Here is a 15941-nt window from a genome sequence, read left to right on the forward strand (position 1 = left end):
CGACAGAGATCAGAAGATACCTGACAGACCCAGTGCCAGAAAAAAAGGCAAAGTTCCAAAGACTACTCAACTGCCTACACAGATATCTGAGGAAGTATCAGAAGATGAATCCGACCATGAACAAGAGCATTGGAGATCTTTCATTCCTGTAACTCAGAAAGACCACGCAAGGAAAGACACAGAGTTGAATCCAGAAGCAGCAGAGTTCTACCCTTGTCAGTTTGAAACGAGTGAGGAAGTTACTGAAAAAAGTACAGCGGAAGTTACAGAAGAAAGTACAGAGGAAGCTACAGCGGAAGTTACAGAGGAAGCTACAGTGGAAACTACAGAGGACAAGCCTGTGGGTCAACCTGAACAAACTGCAAGTTGACCAGGAGATATAGAAGAAGAAAATCCTTCACCAGGAAAGCCAACAGAGACAGTTGACCGTGACGATGGAGAGTATGAGGACACTTCAGATGCCCTTCCTCTACGCAGGATACAACCCAGCAGGAACAGGAGACAACCAAAAATTCTGACTTATGACACTTTGGGTCAACCCAGTAGTACTGCCAGAAATTCAGCTGTACAGGCCATAGACTGTATTCATACACTACCTGTTTGCCCTAGCTGGTATTTAAGTCCAGAATGTTTTGCTGAGGACTCTAAAAACTGGTAAAAACAGTCATATATATTATGATACGGTCTATTAATTATCACTATGTTACAGTTGTTTACTTATGTTGAAGATGTTAGGTGTTATTTTCTGTAGTTAACAAAAGGACATTTCTTGCACTCTCACTGCAGATTTTCCAGGTCAAGCAAAAATAGCTTCAAGTGATGGAACTAGGTAGTTAAGGTAAAGTCGGCCGACAACAAAATGTGTAGAGAGTATTAGGTGGTTATGCTGTATTGTATTGATAACATACCATGGGTATTCCACCTTAAAAACACAACAATGGACTGAAGTAATAAGATGTTCCCTAGTTCTCCATCACACCATCTTCTCAATAGCCTACACAAACCTGTGTTGTAGAGGTTTACTAATTAGTTGATTATATGCAACAATATCTCACCAGGTACATGAGCGCTCTGGACCTGTTGGGAAACTGTGACATAACTGGGAGTAGATGTTGCAGGGAGGACGGTTCCTCCAGTAATTGGATTACTACTTAACCTTGGCTCCCAATGGCTATTGTGAGATGGGGAATGGAATGGTTCTAATACTAAATCTGCATATGTCGGGGACGACATCAAATTTTGTGGGGGAGAGTGTAAGGGATGTCAGGTATGTCAGGTACTCCATAAAAAAAACAACACATTTCCGTTTTATGGCATTTCTATGAAACCACCAGTAGATGGCAGCACAAAGCACAACTGCAAGCAAAGCAAAGTTAGATCTTTCGTTCCTGGGGAACAGAATAGAAGTGCTGTGTCCCTCAGAATCATACCTCACTCATGTCCTTGTTTTTGCAGGTAAGAAGGAGTATATTTATGGTTATAAACAGGGCAAAGTCGATTTAATTTAAATCCCTGTGATCAGTAAAGGCTCCTGTCACTACTGTGTGATTGAACAACATACTGCACAAATGTTAGTGGGTCACACTGTAGCATCACATGACTACAGTGTACAGGAATGTGATTAATATAGTGTTATGTTTTTATATCTTATATTAGATTGTATTATGAGACCACTGTGATGCAGAAGGAGTAACAACATATCAGCACATGTTTAATTGGTTATTATTTTCTATGAAGACGTTATTCCTGTATATCAGAATGTTGATATTAATATATTATATAGATGTGTAATAGTATGTATGAACAGAATAGAAGTGCTGTGTCCCTCAGAATCATACCTCACTCATGTCCTTGTATTTGCAGAAACCTCTCAATAAAAATAATTCTGGTTTCACCCGGTCCGATCCCTTCGCACATTGGAATTATTGACCATACTTTCAGCATATGTGCAACATATGCGGGATGTTGCGTTGCACTGTCCTCTCTATTTAGCAGAAGGAGAACTATAGCCATTAGCCAGGAAGGTCTATGGATTTCGGTGAGGAACGTTGAGGAACATGGGAATTTTAGTCTGAAACATTTATCACAGAATTGGACTTATGGACCTTTTTAATACAGTTCTTATAGAATATTGAGGAGGAAAGGGAGGAACAGCTTTTTATCAGAGTGCACTGGAAACCTCTTCCTCTTTGTAGCGCAGGAGTACATGGATCATCCACGGGATGAGTGACCAGAGACCTGGGGGCAGAGACACCCAGGGCAGTGCAGCACATACTTCAGTGCTGCCGCAGGTAGAATAGAGTATCCGCTAACCCTCTATTTCCCACCTCTGATCACCAGAGGCAATATGTGGAGAGACTGAGGGGGCCCCTTAGGCATCTGGCATAGCCGCTGTCAGTACACACTGGCAGCATAGTCCCAGCAGTTTGTTAGATCAAGCTTCATTGCTGCTCACTGTTGCACTTCAGGTGGTGCTGCAACTGTTTATGCTGACCTGGGCATCATTTTATACTTGGCCCTTACTGTTACACATTTTGTAAATAAATCTCAAGGACCAGATGGCTTACACCCGAGAGTCTTCAAAGAACTCAGTCAGGTTATAGCCAGACCACTATTTCTAATCTTTATGGACAGCATACTGACAGGAATGGTACCAGCTGATTGGCGAAAAGCCCACGTGGTATTAACATTCACAAAAGGGCCGAGTTACATTCCCGGAAACTACACGCCTCTCAGTCATTCATTAGTCGTTTGTAAATTATTTGAGGGGATGATAAGGGACCATATCCAAGAATTTGCTGAGGAAAACAGTATCATTAGCAGTAATCAACACTGGCTTATGAAAGATTGCTCTTGCCAAACCAACCTATTAACATTCTTTGAGGATGTAAGCTGCCATCTAGACAAAGGTAGGTCGGTAGATGTGGTGTATCTGGATTTTGCAAAAGCATTTGATACAGTCCCCCACAAATGCTTAATCTACAAACTGAGGTCTGTGGGTATGGACCGTAGGGTTTTTTCTTGGATAGAAAACTGGCTACAAGGGGCATGTTCTATTGGTGGTGATAAATAACGTGTACTCATACTGGTCTAGAGTGGTTAGTGAGGTACCCCAAGGCTCTGTCCTGGGACCAATTCTGTTTAATTTATTTATAAATGATATAGAGGATGGGATAAATAGCTCAATCTTAGTGTTTGCTGACACAAAATACGCATACTAGCATATTATGTTAAACTTACCTTAAAACAAAGCCCTTCCAGTGCCAAGATGTCAGAGCTTCAGGCGCTCCCATCTTCAACCATCTTGCTTCTCAGTTTGCAGACTCCGGCTCTGTGACTGGCCATCAATCCCGCACATGCGCACGGGAGCTGCCATTTCCGTCAGAGAGCTCTGAAGGAACAGCCCGGGTGGCCATTCTTGTGATGTCACTGGCTGCATGTACAGTAAATATCTCCTAAACAGTGCACGCTGCCTATAATAAGGCTTACCTATAGGTAAAAGTCAGAGATGAGAGATTACTTCTACTTTAAACTGCCTAGGGGGTTTTTCACTGTTAGATCGGTAAGGATGTGGAACTCTCTTCCACAATCGGTGGTGTCAGCAGGAAGTATGGATAGTTTTAAAAGACTCTTGGACATCCATTTTAGTGAACACAATATAAGGGGATATGGGAAATGATTTTCCAGATGCACACACACAAACCAACATAGGTTGAACTGGATAGACTGTGGTCTTTATTCAACCTTACCAACTATATAACTATGTATGCTGAACTGTTATACCACACTTGCCAATTTATTTGTATTTGCTTGGTTATCAACTTTGCGGAGTGATTATAATTATTATACAGGATTTATATAACGCCGACAGTTTACGCAGCGCTTTACAATTTGAGGGTAGACAGTACAACTACAATACACCCACTTCCGTACCGCCCACCATGACGGCTGCCAAAACCCGGTATATTCTTACACGGCCATTTTTAACAAAGGTGGTCCCAGCAGCGGATTTGCCACAGGATCACTTTTATGGGCAGCGGGAGAGGTGCCCACCCCCCTTCGCCTATTCCTGGTCGTTTTCCCTGCTTACCGGCGCCGTCGATAGTGGGAAAAATGATCTAATCTGCTTGCCTGATGGGCAGGAAGTTGGGTGAGGGCAAGATGACCCCCACTCGACTCTATGACCTTGGAGGACCGGAGCGATGTCAAACGCCACTTCCGCCCAATGGCCTTAAAGGGACAAATTTTTTTTTTTAAATTAAAAAAAAAAATACTTTTTTTTTTTTTAAATTGCTTTTAAGTGGGAATGTGAGACAGAAGTGAACACATACAGAAGTCATGCTCACATATGTAAATGGTGTTCAAACCACATGAATGAGGTATCACCGCAATCGGAGAGCAAGAGCAATAATTCTAGCACTAGACCTCCTCTGTAACTCTAAACTGGTAACCTGTAGAAATTTATATAATTTACATATTAATTATTAGGTTTTGAGGCTAATATAATTCACATAAGGCACTAAGTGAGTTTATTTACCACCTTAATTAGCCACAAAACCTCTGAAATTAATGTGTGCCCTGGTTTAAAGGGATGAGGTGGCAACCCTAGTGGTTAAAACAGTTGGAATCAGAGAGCCCTGCATCTTAGAGCTTACAATATAAGAGGGAGGGTCAAGAGATACAAGAGGTAATAACTGGGGGGTATGTGCTGATGGGGAAAATAATTTTACAGTTAATAGGTGGGGGCCAGATATGCTTCTCTGAAGAGATGAGTTTTCAGGGATCGTCTGAAAGTGGACAACATAGGAGATAGTCAGACAAATTGGAGTAGGGCATTCCAAGGGATGGGAAAGGCTCAGGAGAAGTCCGGGAGGCAAGCATTGGATAAAGTAACAAGGGAGCTAGAAAGCAGGAGGTCTTAGGAGGAACGAAGAGAGTGATTTGGTTGGTATTTTTAGACCAGGCTAGTATTATAGCTGGTGACCAAGTTGTGGATGGCTTTGCAAGTTATTGTTAGTATCTTGGATTTAATTTGTTGGTTGAGTGGCAGCCAATGGAGGGATTGGCAGAGAGGGTAGCAGACGCCGAGCAGTTTGTAAGGTGGATGAGCCTGGCAGCAGCGTTCATAATGGACTGAAGGGGGATAGTCTATTTAAAGGTAAGCCAATGAGGAGGGAGTTGCAGTAGTCGAGGTGAGAGAAAAAACAGGGAGTGGATTAGAAGCTTTGTGGTGTCATTGGTTTGGGAAGGGCGTATCTTGGAGATGTTGCGGAGGTTGAGGGGGCAAGCTTTGGACAGCGATTGGATGTGGGTCCGAAAGGATAGTTCAGAGTCCAGGATTACACCTAGGACCTTGGCATGGGGGGATGGGTTGATAATTGAGCAGTTGATTTTGACAGAGAAATCAGGGTAAGGGGCAGGTGGGGGAGAAAATATCATGAGCTTGGTTTTGTATAGGTTGAGTTTGAGGAAGTGATGTGACATCCAGGCTGATCAATGTCTGTTAATAACTTGGTGTTGCATGAGGAGACTGATGGAATGAGCTGAGGGGTGGAAAGATAGATTTGGGTGTCGTCAGCATAGAGATGATAATGAAAGCAATGGGAAGCAATCAACTGACCCAGGGAGGAGGTGTGGATTGAGAAAAGGAGAGGTCCAAGAACAGAACCTTGGGGGGACCCTGACGAAGAAAGGAAGAGGGGAGGAGAAAGTAGAGTTGTAAGTGACAATGAAGGTGTGTGGGATAGATAGTATAAGAACCAGTGAAGAGTACAGTCATGGAAACCAAGGGAGTGGGACTTTTTGAAGAGGAGGGGTGGTCCACTGTGTCCGGATTACCCTTTCTAACTGGTTTGGTGTCTGCTTTTGATATAGCACTATTATTGGGTAGTAGGAACTATTTTCGGTGCTTTACTGTGTTTACTTGGTTTTACACTCAACCTGGTGTATCAGAGGGGCTGAGGCCCTTGGGCAAAGAAGACACATCATATTCAGCGGCTCCTGCACAGCAGTATACACATTCTACGGCCATGATTCTTTGCATTGCAGCAAAAATGATCCCCCCCCCATCATGTTTGTTTGGCAGTACCACCCACCGAACACAACCAATTCAAGTGACATAACTAATAAAAAGTGAAACAGTGTGCACTGCATGCAATTTAGACTCAGTTATGCAGGCTTTTCAGGGTTAAAACAGGTAGTGAGGAGGTGACAAAATGTGATCCAGGCCCTTATCAGGATAGGATGGCCAGGCCAGTGACCCTAATTTCCTCTAATTTAGCTATGCAATAAAGCTTAGTCACCAGCAGGCTCCTAGCCTGTTAAACGGTACAATACAATAATGAGGCCTCTTTACCCTATAACCATAAAAACACTGATGACAGCACTGTACGAAGCAAAACATCTCTATTTGACTCAGGGTGCTGTCCCTGCCTCCCTCCATTATAAAGGGGATCACAGGAGACTCACATTAAGACAGCTGCTTAATGGTGAGCACTTCTGATTGCAGCACTAGCGGCCCCTAGTTTGAATTCCTCCTAGGACACTATCTGCATGGAGTTTGCTTGTGCTTGCACGAGTTTCGTCCAGTTTCCTCTCACACTCCAAAGACATGCTGATAGGTTAATTGGCTCATGTCTAAATTGGCCTTAGTATGTATATGTATGAATGAATGTGTAAAGGTGGAGACCTTAGATTGTAAGCTCCTTGGGGGAAGGGAGTAATGTGTATATACAGTATGTAAAACGCTGTGCAAAATTGTTTTCTGCAATATTAATAACTAAGCTAAGAAAAATTCAGGTATTTAAAGTGGTTCTAAAGGCAAAAGGTTTTTTTACCCTAATTGGGCCCCCACCCCCTGCAGCTTATACTTGCTTGAGCCCCATCTGGATCCAGCGATGTGCATGAAAGCAGCGGCTCTCTTGGCTTCTGCTGCTGGAGAGAGCTGGGGGGCAGGGCCAAGCCTTGCTCATACCTTCCAACTTTTTGAGATGGGAACGAGGGACACCTATTATCTAAAGTATGTAGGCATAGGACACATTTTTTTACTACTACTATTTCTTTATAATGTTTTTTTAAATTTACTATTGCAGCAATTTAGAACTTTTAGCACTGGGAAGCACTTTTATGAAAATGAGGAAGAAAGAGGGACAAAGGGACTTTGTTCCAAATCAGGGACAGTCCCTCGAAATTAGGAACAGTCCCTCAAAATCGGGGACAGTTGGGAGCTTTGCATGCTCTGTGTGTAAATGGACAATGTCCATTCACGGGAGTGCAGCTCGCAAGCAAGCCTGCTTGAGTGCTCCCATAGCAAGAGGCTTGCAATTGGGGAAAACTCAGCAAGGGGGAGGAGCCAGGACTGCCGTTGGGGGAAACAAAAAGAAGAGGATTGGGGCTGCTCTGTGCAAAACAAAAACTGTGCACAAAGCAGGTAGGTATAACATGTGTTTTTTTTTTTTTAAATTACAACCTCTAGAATCACTTTAGGCCAGTTGTATATAAATATATATGTAAAGAATTTTAATGAAAACTAGATTTTAGAAAGTTTACCTAAAGGCAAAAAGTTTTCTTTTGTTTTAGACAGTGGAGAGCAGTAAGCATGTGGAATTCTCTTCCACAAGCAGTAGTATCAGCAGGGAGCATCGATAGCTTCAAAAACTATTAGATGGGCACCTTAAAGACCACAACATACAGGGGTATACAATGTACGTTTAACATCAAATCACACACACACATCATAGGTTGAACTGGATGAACTGATGTCTTTTTTCAACCTCACAAACTATGTAACTATGTAGAGAGGGATTAGATCTCCTGTCGGGTTTTTATTGCTGTCTGCGCCCTGTTATAGAGATTCACCCTCTATATTTGTTCTGTTTACTGTTAACACTGAGAGAGAAAATGAAAGAAAATAATTTTAAGTTGTCACCAGAACAGGTGTTAACCAGGGATTCTCTCACATTGGAAGGATTTCCACTCAATTCCTGTGTTGGCTATTAAAAGGAAGTGAAGGGAAATTTCCCCAATGGGACACAGATGACAAAAAAAAAAAGATGTATCACTAACCCATGAAAATGTGCTTGAAGACCTGGAAATGACTCCTGTGGGGGGGGGGGGGGGGACATTTTATAATATTAATGAGGAGAACCCTTTACTGCAACATGTACAGTATATGATGGACTGCCTGGCACCCCGAATGGGTGCCTCCGTCAAACGGTGCCTCCTGCCCTCCAAACCCTTCCAGCAGACCGATAGCTAATACCAGCCCTTTACCCTAAGCATCATACGCAGACAATATGTTAAGGTAAAACCAAAGGAATAACTGTTTATTGAAACCCAGACACGTTTGGCCCAACACAACAGGCTGTTGTCAGGGATCCATCCAACTAGGATAATAGTACGGTTTCATGTCCCTTTTCATCCTTTGTACATTCATACTCTGCTAGGGCACCATGGATGTGGCATTGCGAATGTACCTATCTTTGCGAAAATGTTGTTTTTTTTTCTTCATGCATTCTCTATGTATAGTTATATTTTTTTAATAAAGTTTATTGAAAAAAAAAAAGAAACCCAGACACATACTTTAACCCCCCCAGGAGGACATTCCTCTCTTAGGGATATTAGCATAGATAAGATAAGACGTACAACCAATAAAAACATGACAATGCAACCTTTAAACATTAATATAATTAACAGCTAGGTACCTAGACAAGTCTTATCAGTATGGCTAGTAGTCACAGGAATTCCCCACCCGTCCACCCTTGTCTATGTGCTGAAAAACATGTCCACGATAAGTTTAGATTAGCCAGGGAGCATGCCCACCAGAATGCCCAGAAACAATTCCACAGCCCCAGATACATAAAGCATAGCTCCCAACTATCCCTGATTTCGAGGGACTTCCCTGATTTGGAACAAAGTCCCTCTGTCCCTCTTTTCTCCTCATCTGTACCTCATTTTGGTCTGATCTATATAGTTTTAAAAAATGCACTATTTATCTTTTAAAATATATTTCACAGTGCTATTCATTCAATAACTAAATTTCTGCATTTATAATTGTCAAAAGCTAGTGTAAAGGAATAGTAGTGGTAAAAAAAAGCACTTGTGGGTTTAACCACATCCGCCCAGCCTATAGCAAAATGACAGCCGGGCAGTGGCTCTCCCATTCTAAGTGAACGTCAGAACAAGCCTCTCATGCGCGCCCCCGGGGGTACGCAGCACGGCAATCGGTAATGCAGTGTGTCGCTCCGAAACACTGTATCTCCAATCATGGTAAAGGCTCTTTACTATGTGATCATCTGTGTCCAATCACAGCTGATCACAGCATACCTAGTAAGTGACAGTTATTTGCATGTCAGCATGAATAGAGGAGAGCCGATAAGCAGCACTCCTTAAAGGGGAGGGGGTTTGCACTGATAAACAGTGCAGTGATTATCAGTGCAGCCCCATCAGAGATGCCTAACAGTGCCCACCAGTGATGCCCACAAATGCCCACCAGTTATGCCAATCAGTGCCCATCAGTGATGCCTGTCAGTCCCTCCTCATCAGTGGCGTCTATCAGTGCCAATTAGTGCTGCACATCAGTGCCACCTATCAGTGCCCATTAGTGCCACCTATCAGTGCCCATATAGGCTGCCCATCAGTGCCCTTCAGTGCTACGTATCAGTACTGCATATCAATGCCACCTATCAGTGCCCATCAGTGCTGCATACTAGTGCCTCCTAATCAGTGCCCATCAGTGCCACCTCATTAGTGCTACATACACAGTAGGGACATTTTTTTTATACAGGATCATAGATTTTAAGTAAAAAAAACTTTTTTTTTTATCCATTTTGAGTAGAGTAGGGGAGGGTTAGAACAACAGCAGTGATAAAATGTCTTCAGCTGCAGATCTTCACTTATTTCAAGCACTTGGCATCATTTCATGTCATTAGACTGGCACACAGATGTCTGGCCTACAGGGAAGATTACCGCTCTGTGCACTAGAGGGCGCTGTAGCAATAGAAAATACGCACAGCCTTCTTAGCACAGCATGTGTCAGGCCGGCTCCCTTCCTCGCTTTACGGCTGAGTGACGTGGAACATCAACAGAGAAGATGGCTGAGGCGGATGAAGCTTCTCCCCTGTCTTCTCCGTCTCCGCCGCTTTCCTCCCTGGGAGCCGGAGAGGAAGAGGAGGCGGAGGCTGACTCCTGGTAAGGCGGGCTGCTAGGGAATTGGAGAGATGTGTGCGGGACACTTCGCTTCAACATAAGGGAGGGGGAGGGGGAAAGGAGACCCGGATACACTGAGGAGGGGGCAACCGAGGGAGAAGAGGGGGCAACTGAGAAAAGAGAGGGGTGCAGTGAGGAAGAAAAGAGGAGCAATGAGGGAAGAGAGGGGTGCAGTGAGGAAGAAGAGAGGACAAGGGGGGGGGGGAAGAGGAGAGCAGTGAGGAAGAAGAGAGGACCAGGGGGGGGGGGTGAAGAGGGGAGCAGTGAGGAAGAACAGAGAAGCAGTGAGGGAAGAGGGGTGTAGGGAGGAAGAACAGAGGAGCAGTGAGGGAAGAGGGGTGCAGAGAGGAGGAACAGAGGACAAGAGAGGGGTGCAGAGAGGAGGACCAGTGAGGGAAGAGAGGGGTGCAGAGAGGAGGACCAGAGGACAAGAGAGGGGTGCAGAGAGGAGGAACAGAGGACCAGTGAGGAAGAACAGAGGACAAGTGAGGGAAGAGAGGGGAGCAGGGAGGTAGAACAGAGGACAAGTGAGGGAAGGGGGGGGGGTGCAGTGAGGAAGAATAGAGGAGCAGTGAGGGAAAAGAGGGGTGCAGTGAGGAAGAACAGAGGACCAGTGAGGGAAGAGAGGGGTGCAGAGAGGAAGAACAGAGGACAAGTGAGGGAAGAGAGGGGTGCAGTGAGGAAGAACAGAGGACAAGTGAGGGAAGAAAGGCAACAATAAAGGAGAAGGGACCAGTGAGGAAGGAGGGGGTACATCGGGGGAAGAATGGGGGCCAGTGAGAAAGGAAAAGGGGCAGGCAAGGAAGAACAGGGGGGCAGTGATGGAGAGAGATGAGTGAGGCTATGTCCACACCTAGCTTTCATGAATGCACATTTTTGAGCCTCAAGCATAGGAAAACCTATTAATTTCAATGGGCTGCCCTACCTATGACAGATGTGCAGAAGTAGCTCATGTAACTCCCTGGGAGTTAAGCTTTGCACGTTTTTTGACACATGGAAAAATGTGTGTCTGCTTGCCGCCTTGGGGTACCACTAACAATGAATGCCACCTCAAGCGCCATGTGTTGTTTTTTATTTTTATTTTTTTGCGTGTTTCATAAAGGCGTTGCTAAAGTGCATTTTTTGCACACCTTTATGAAACACCCAAAGCACTCCAGGTGTGAATAGGACCTGAGGAAGAACAGGGGGGACTGAAGGAGAGGGGACCACTGAGGATGGAAGGGGGGGCAACTAAAGTGGTAGGACTGGGGCTGCCCCAAAGCTAGCACTGGACACCGATTGGGGGGGCACTTGATATCATGAGAGGAAATAATAGGAAATTATAAATATTGGGTATTTGTGTTGGGGGAGGGGGGAGTAATGCTATGGAAACAATAAAGCTGGGGGGAACGCTGAGGAAGAGATGGGGGCAGAGGGGAGTGTCCATGACACTGAGGAAGAGATGGGAGCAGTGGGAGACACTGGGGAAGAGATGGGAGCAGTGGGAGACACTGGGGAAGAGATGGGAGCAGTGGGAGACACTGAGGAAGAGATGGGAGCAGTGGGAGACACTGAGGAAGAGATGGGAGACACTGAGGAAGAGATGGGAGCAGTGGGAGACACTGAGGAAGAGATGGGAGACACTGAGGAAGAGATGGGAGCAGTGGGAGACACTGGGGAAGAGATGGGAGCAGTGGGAGACACTGGGGAAGAGATGGGAGTAGTGGGAGACACTGAGGAAGAGATGGGAGTAGTGGGAGACACTGGGGAAAAGATGGGAGCAGTGGGAGACACTGGGGAAGAGATGGGGAGTAGTAGGAGACACGGGGGAAGAGATGGGAGCAGTGGGAGACACTGGGGAAGAGATGGGAGTAGTGGGAGACACTGGGGAAGATATGGGAGCAGTAGGAGACACTGGGGAAGAGATGGGGAGTAGTGGGAGACACTGGGGAAGAGATGGGGAGTAGTGGGAGACACTGGGGAAGAGATGGGAGCAGTGGGAGACACTGGGGAAGAGATGGGAGCAGTGGGAGACACTGGGGAAGAGATGGGAGCAGTGGGAGACACTGGGGAAGAGGTGGGAGACACTGGGGAAGAGATGGGAGCAGTGGGAGACACTGGGGAAGAGATGGGAGCAGTGGGAGACACTGAGGAAGAGATGGGAGCAGTGGGAGACACTGGGAAAGAGATGGGAGCAGTGGGAGACACTGGGGAAGAGATGGGAGTAGTGGGAGACACTGAGGAAGAGATGGGAGTCGTGGGAGACACTGGGGAAAAGATGGGAGCAGTGGGAGACACTGGGGAAGAGATGGGGAGTAGTGGGAGACACTGAGGAAGAGATGGGAGAAGTGGGAGACACTGAGGAAGAGATGGGAGCAGTGGGAGACACTGAGGAAGAGATGGGAGCAGTGGGAGACACTGAGGAAGAGATGGGAGCAGTGGGAGACACTGAGGAAGGGATTGGAGTAGTGGGAGACACTGGGGAAGAGATGGGGATTAGTGGGAGACACTGAGGAAGGGATTGGAGTAGTGGGAGACACTGAGGAAGAGATGGGGAGTAGTGGGAGACACTGGGGAAGAGGTGGGAGACACTGGGGAAGAGATGGGGAGTAGTGGTAGGCACTGGGGAAGAGATGGGAGCAGTGGGAGACACTGAGGAAGGGATTGGAGTAGTGGGAGACACTGGGGAAGAGATGGGGAGTAGTGGGAGACACTGGGGAAGAGATGGGGAGTAGTGGGAGACACTGGGGAAGAGATGGGGAGTAGTGGGAGACACTGGGGAAGAGATGGGGAGTAGTGGGAGACACTGGGGAAGAGATGGGGGGTAGTGGGAGACACTGGGGAAGAGATGGGGGGTAGTGGGAGACACTGGGGAAGAGATGGGAGTAGTGGGAGACACTGGGGAAGAGATGGGGAGTAGTGAAAGGCAATGCCGAGAGACAGCAGTGACACGTGATCAATTATGACATCAGCTATTTGATTTCTTGACAGTTGATTTTGACAGTTTGGTTGCAAGAAGAAGGTGTTGTGATAGTTCTCATTCCTGAAATGCCTTGAATGCAACTTTTGAGAAAAGTTGGGTTTATATTTGCTTTAAGGGAGAGGTGGGAGCTGATGTGCTATGATACAAAAGAAGAAAGCGAATTGGTGGGTGACACCAAGGAAGATATAGGAGCAGTGGGTCACAAGGCCGATGAAGAGATGGCAGCAGTAGGTGACAGAGATGAAGAAACAGTTGCAGGTGGTGACTCTGAGGGGAAGATATGGGAGTATAGTGTTACACTGGGTAGATGGCAATGACAGCTAGGAGTCCATACAAGACAGCTCTTTTCCTGACAATGGACATCTAATGGTGGTATGGAAAAAATAATAGGAAATGCCGTGTGAAGTATATGTGTGGGGGTCTAGTCATTTTTTTTGGGGGGGAGGGGGGAAGTGGGAGTATTGCCTTTCTTAAAAAAGCCAAGGAAGCCAGCTATGAGTTCATACAAAATATCTGTTGATTGAAAGGACAGCGATTTCCCTATAAGTATCATCCAGCTGCTTGCTGTGATCTACACGTCACACCATGGTCTCTCCATTGGCTGGCAAACTATGCTGTAACATAACAAAATCTAAGTTCCAGGCATTATATACTGTAAACCCCCACTTAGGAGTATATATGCAACAAAAGTACAAAGATATAATCTCAGCTTGACTGTGCTGCTGACCAGTGACATGGGATTAAATGTTGAATGGATGAAAACAACAGGTACTGACAGCGCTCAGGAGCTATAGAAAGCTGGTGCTGGAGAATGGAAGCAATGATCCATAGGCAGTGTTCAATAAAAGCGCTGTCATTTTATTTATAACATTTAAAAGGATGTATATTCCAGTGAACACAAGAAATCCAAGTCCTTTGTAAGGGACTTGAAAAAGCGCATGCGCGTGAAACGCATAGTCACGGCAACAGAGGCGCATGCGTTCCCCCCCCTGGTCAGAGTGGCTTCTCCTCTTCCGGGGAGAATGCGTCTGCCCATGCACCCCAGTGACCGCATCCGCTCGTCCTGGCTTGAATTCCCCTGCGGCTAGTGTCATCCTTCCAAGCATGGTGTTCTGCGTCTCTTCACGGCTCACCCCATCCAGGACCCATTTATCCACCAGTGCCCTCGTCACTTCCAGCGCTAGTGTAGTAACGTTTTCTTGTGTCAACTGGAATATACATCCATTTAAATGTTATAAATAAAATGACAGCACTTTTATTAAACATTGCCTATGGATCATTGCTTTCATTAGCTCCTGAGCCCCATCAGTACCTGTTGTTTTTTTGCTGTAACATTATACTGCTGAGAGGAAGAATTATACCATATGGTAAATGGCACAGACAGAGATACCAGTCTGAAGTGAGCAAGGATTGAATTGACTGTAGGCACATATGTCAGTGTGAGGCAGAGAGTGATCCTATAAGGGATCATTGAAGGAAGAGCAAAGCTAGTATAAGGTAGAATTTTAAAATATCATAGATTAGAAGGGCAGTGAGAGTGTAGACATAGGTGATTCCCAGGACAGTGAAGATGGTGAGCGATGGTACCAATGTGAAGAATTGAGCAAAGTGGGAGATATTCATGTAGGGCATTGCCTTGTCAAGGTATAGAACTAAATGGAACCATGTTTTACACTGAAAATTATAGATATCAAGCTGTGGAGAAGGGATAGAGAGCAAGGCCAGTGCAATGCAGTGAAGATGATAGACGGTAAGGCAGGTGTCATGCATTGAAGGTCATGGGTAGAGAGGCCATTGCATTGAAGGTGATGGGTAGAGAGGCCACTGCATTGAAGGTGATGGGTAGAGAGGCCGATGCATTGAAGGTGATGGGTAGAGAGGCCGATGCATTGAAGGTGATGGGTAGAGAGGCCGATGCATTGAAGGTGATGGGTAGAGAGGCCGATGCATTGAAGGTGATGGGTAGAGAGGCCGCCGCATTGAAGGTGATGGGTAGCGAGGCGGCTGCATTGAAGATGATGGGTAGAGAGTAGAGCTGCACGATTAATCGTATGAAAATCGCGATCTCGATTCACCCCTCCTGACGATCTAACCCTGAAATATGCTTGATTCTTTGCATAGCAGAGAGAACAGCTGTGGGGAAAAAAAAAAGCCTCCCAACAAATGGCTATCAGCAAAGTCTCCCAGTAACTATAAACAAAAATGATTACATTGTATCTTTTCCTTCCCTCTGCCAGGGAGAAAGGAAGTTTAACCTCTTAAAGACTGGATCTTTTTCTGACATTTGTTGCTTGCAAGTTAAAATCAGTTTTTTTTGCTAGAAAAGTACTTAGAACCCCCAAACATTTTATAAATTTTTTTTAGCAGAGACCCTACAGAATAAAATGGCAATTGTTGTAATATTTTATGTCACACTGTATTTGCGCAGCAGTCTTTCAAACGCAATTAATAGACTTTAATGAATAAAAAAAAAAACGTAACAGTAAAGTTATCCCAATTTTTTTTTTTGTTACACAGAGAATCGTGAGAGAATCGTGATCTTTATTCCAAGCTAAAAAATCGTGATTCTCATTTTGGCCAGAATCCTGCAGCTCTAGTAGAGAGGCGGCTGCATTGAAGGTGATGGGTAGAGAGGCGGCTGCATTGAAGGTGATGGGTAGAGAGGCCGCTGTATTGAAGGTGATGGGTAGAGAGGCCGCTGTATTGAAGGTGATGGGTAGAGAGGCCGCCGCATTGAAGGTGATGGGTAGAGAGGCCGCTGTATTGAAGGTGA

The 15941-nt window shown here is 45.4% G+C and overlaps 1 protein-coding gene across 2 annotated transcripts in view; it reads left to right on the plus strand.

The window, feature by feature from the left end:
* The first annotated feature begins 10062 nt into the window (after window positions 1-10062).
* TBC1D23 (TBC1 domain family member 23) overlaps window positions 10063-15941 on the plus strand; it is a 111184-nt gene continuing 105305 nt past the window's right edge. The window contains exon 1 of one of the 2 annotated variants that reach the window (XM_082245039.1): window positions 10063-10188. In XM_082245039.1, coding sequence (XP_082101165.1) covers window positions 10091-10188 — 98 coding nt within the window. In that variant the 5' untranslated portion in view covers window positions 10063-10090. The remainder of the gene's footprint in view (window positions 10189-15941) is intronic. The other variant, XM_082245038.1, reaches the window with a different exon arrangement.

Source organism: Pelophylax lessonae, assembly GCF_965119305.1.
Source record: "Pelophylax lessonae genome assembly, chromosome: 2".
Taxonomy (NCBI): Eukaryota; Metazoa; Chordata; class Amphibia; order Anura; family Ranidae; genus Pelophylax; species Pelophylax lessonae.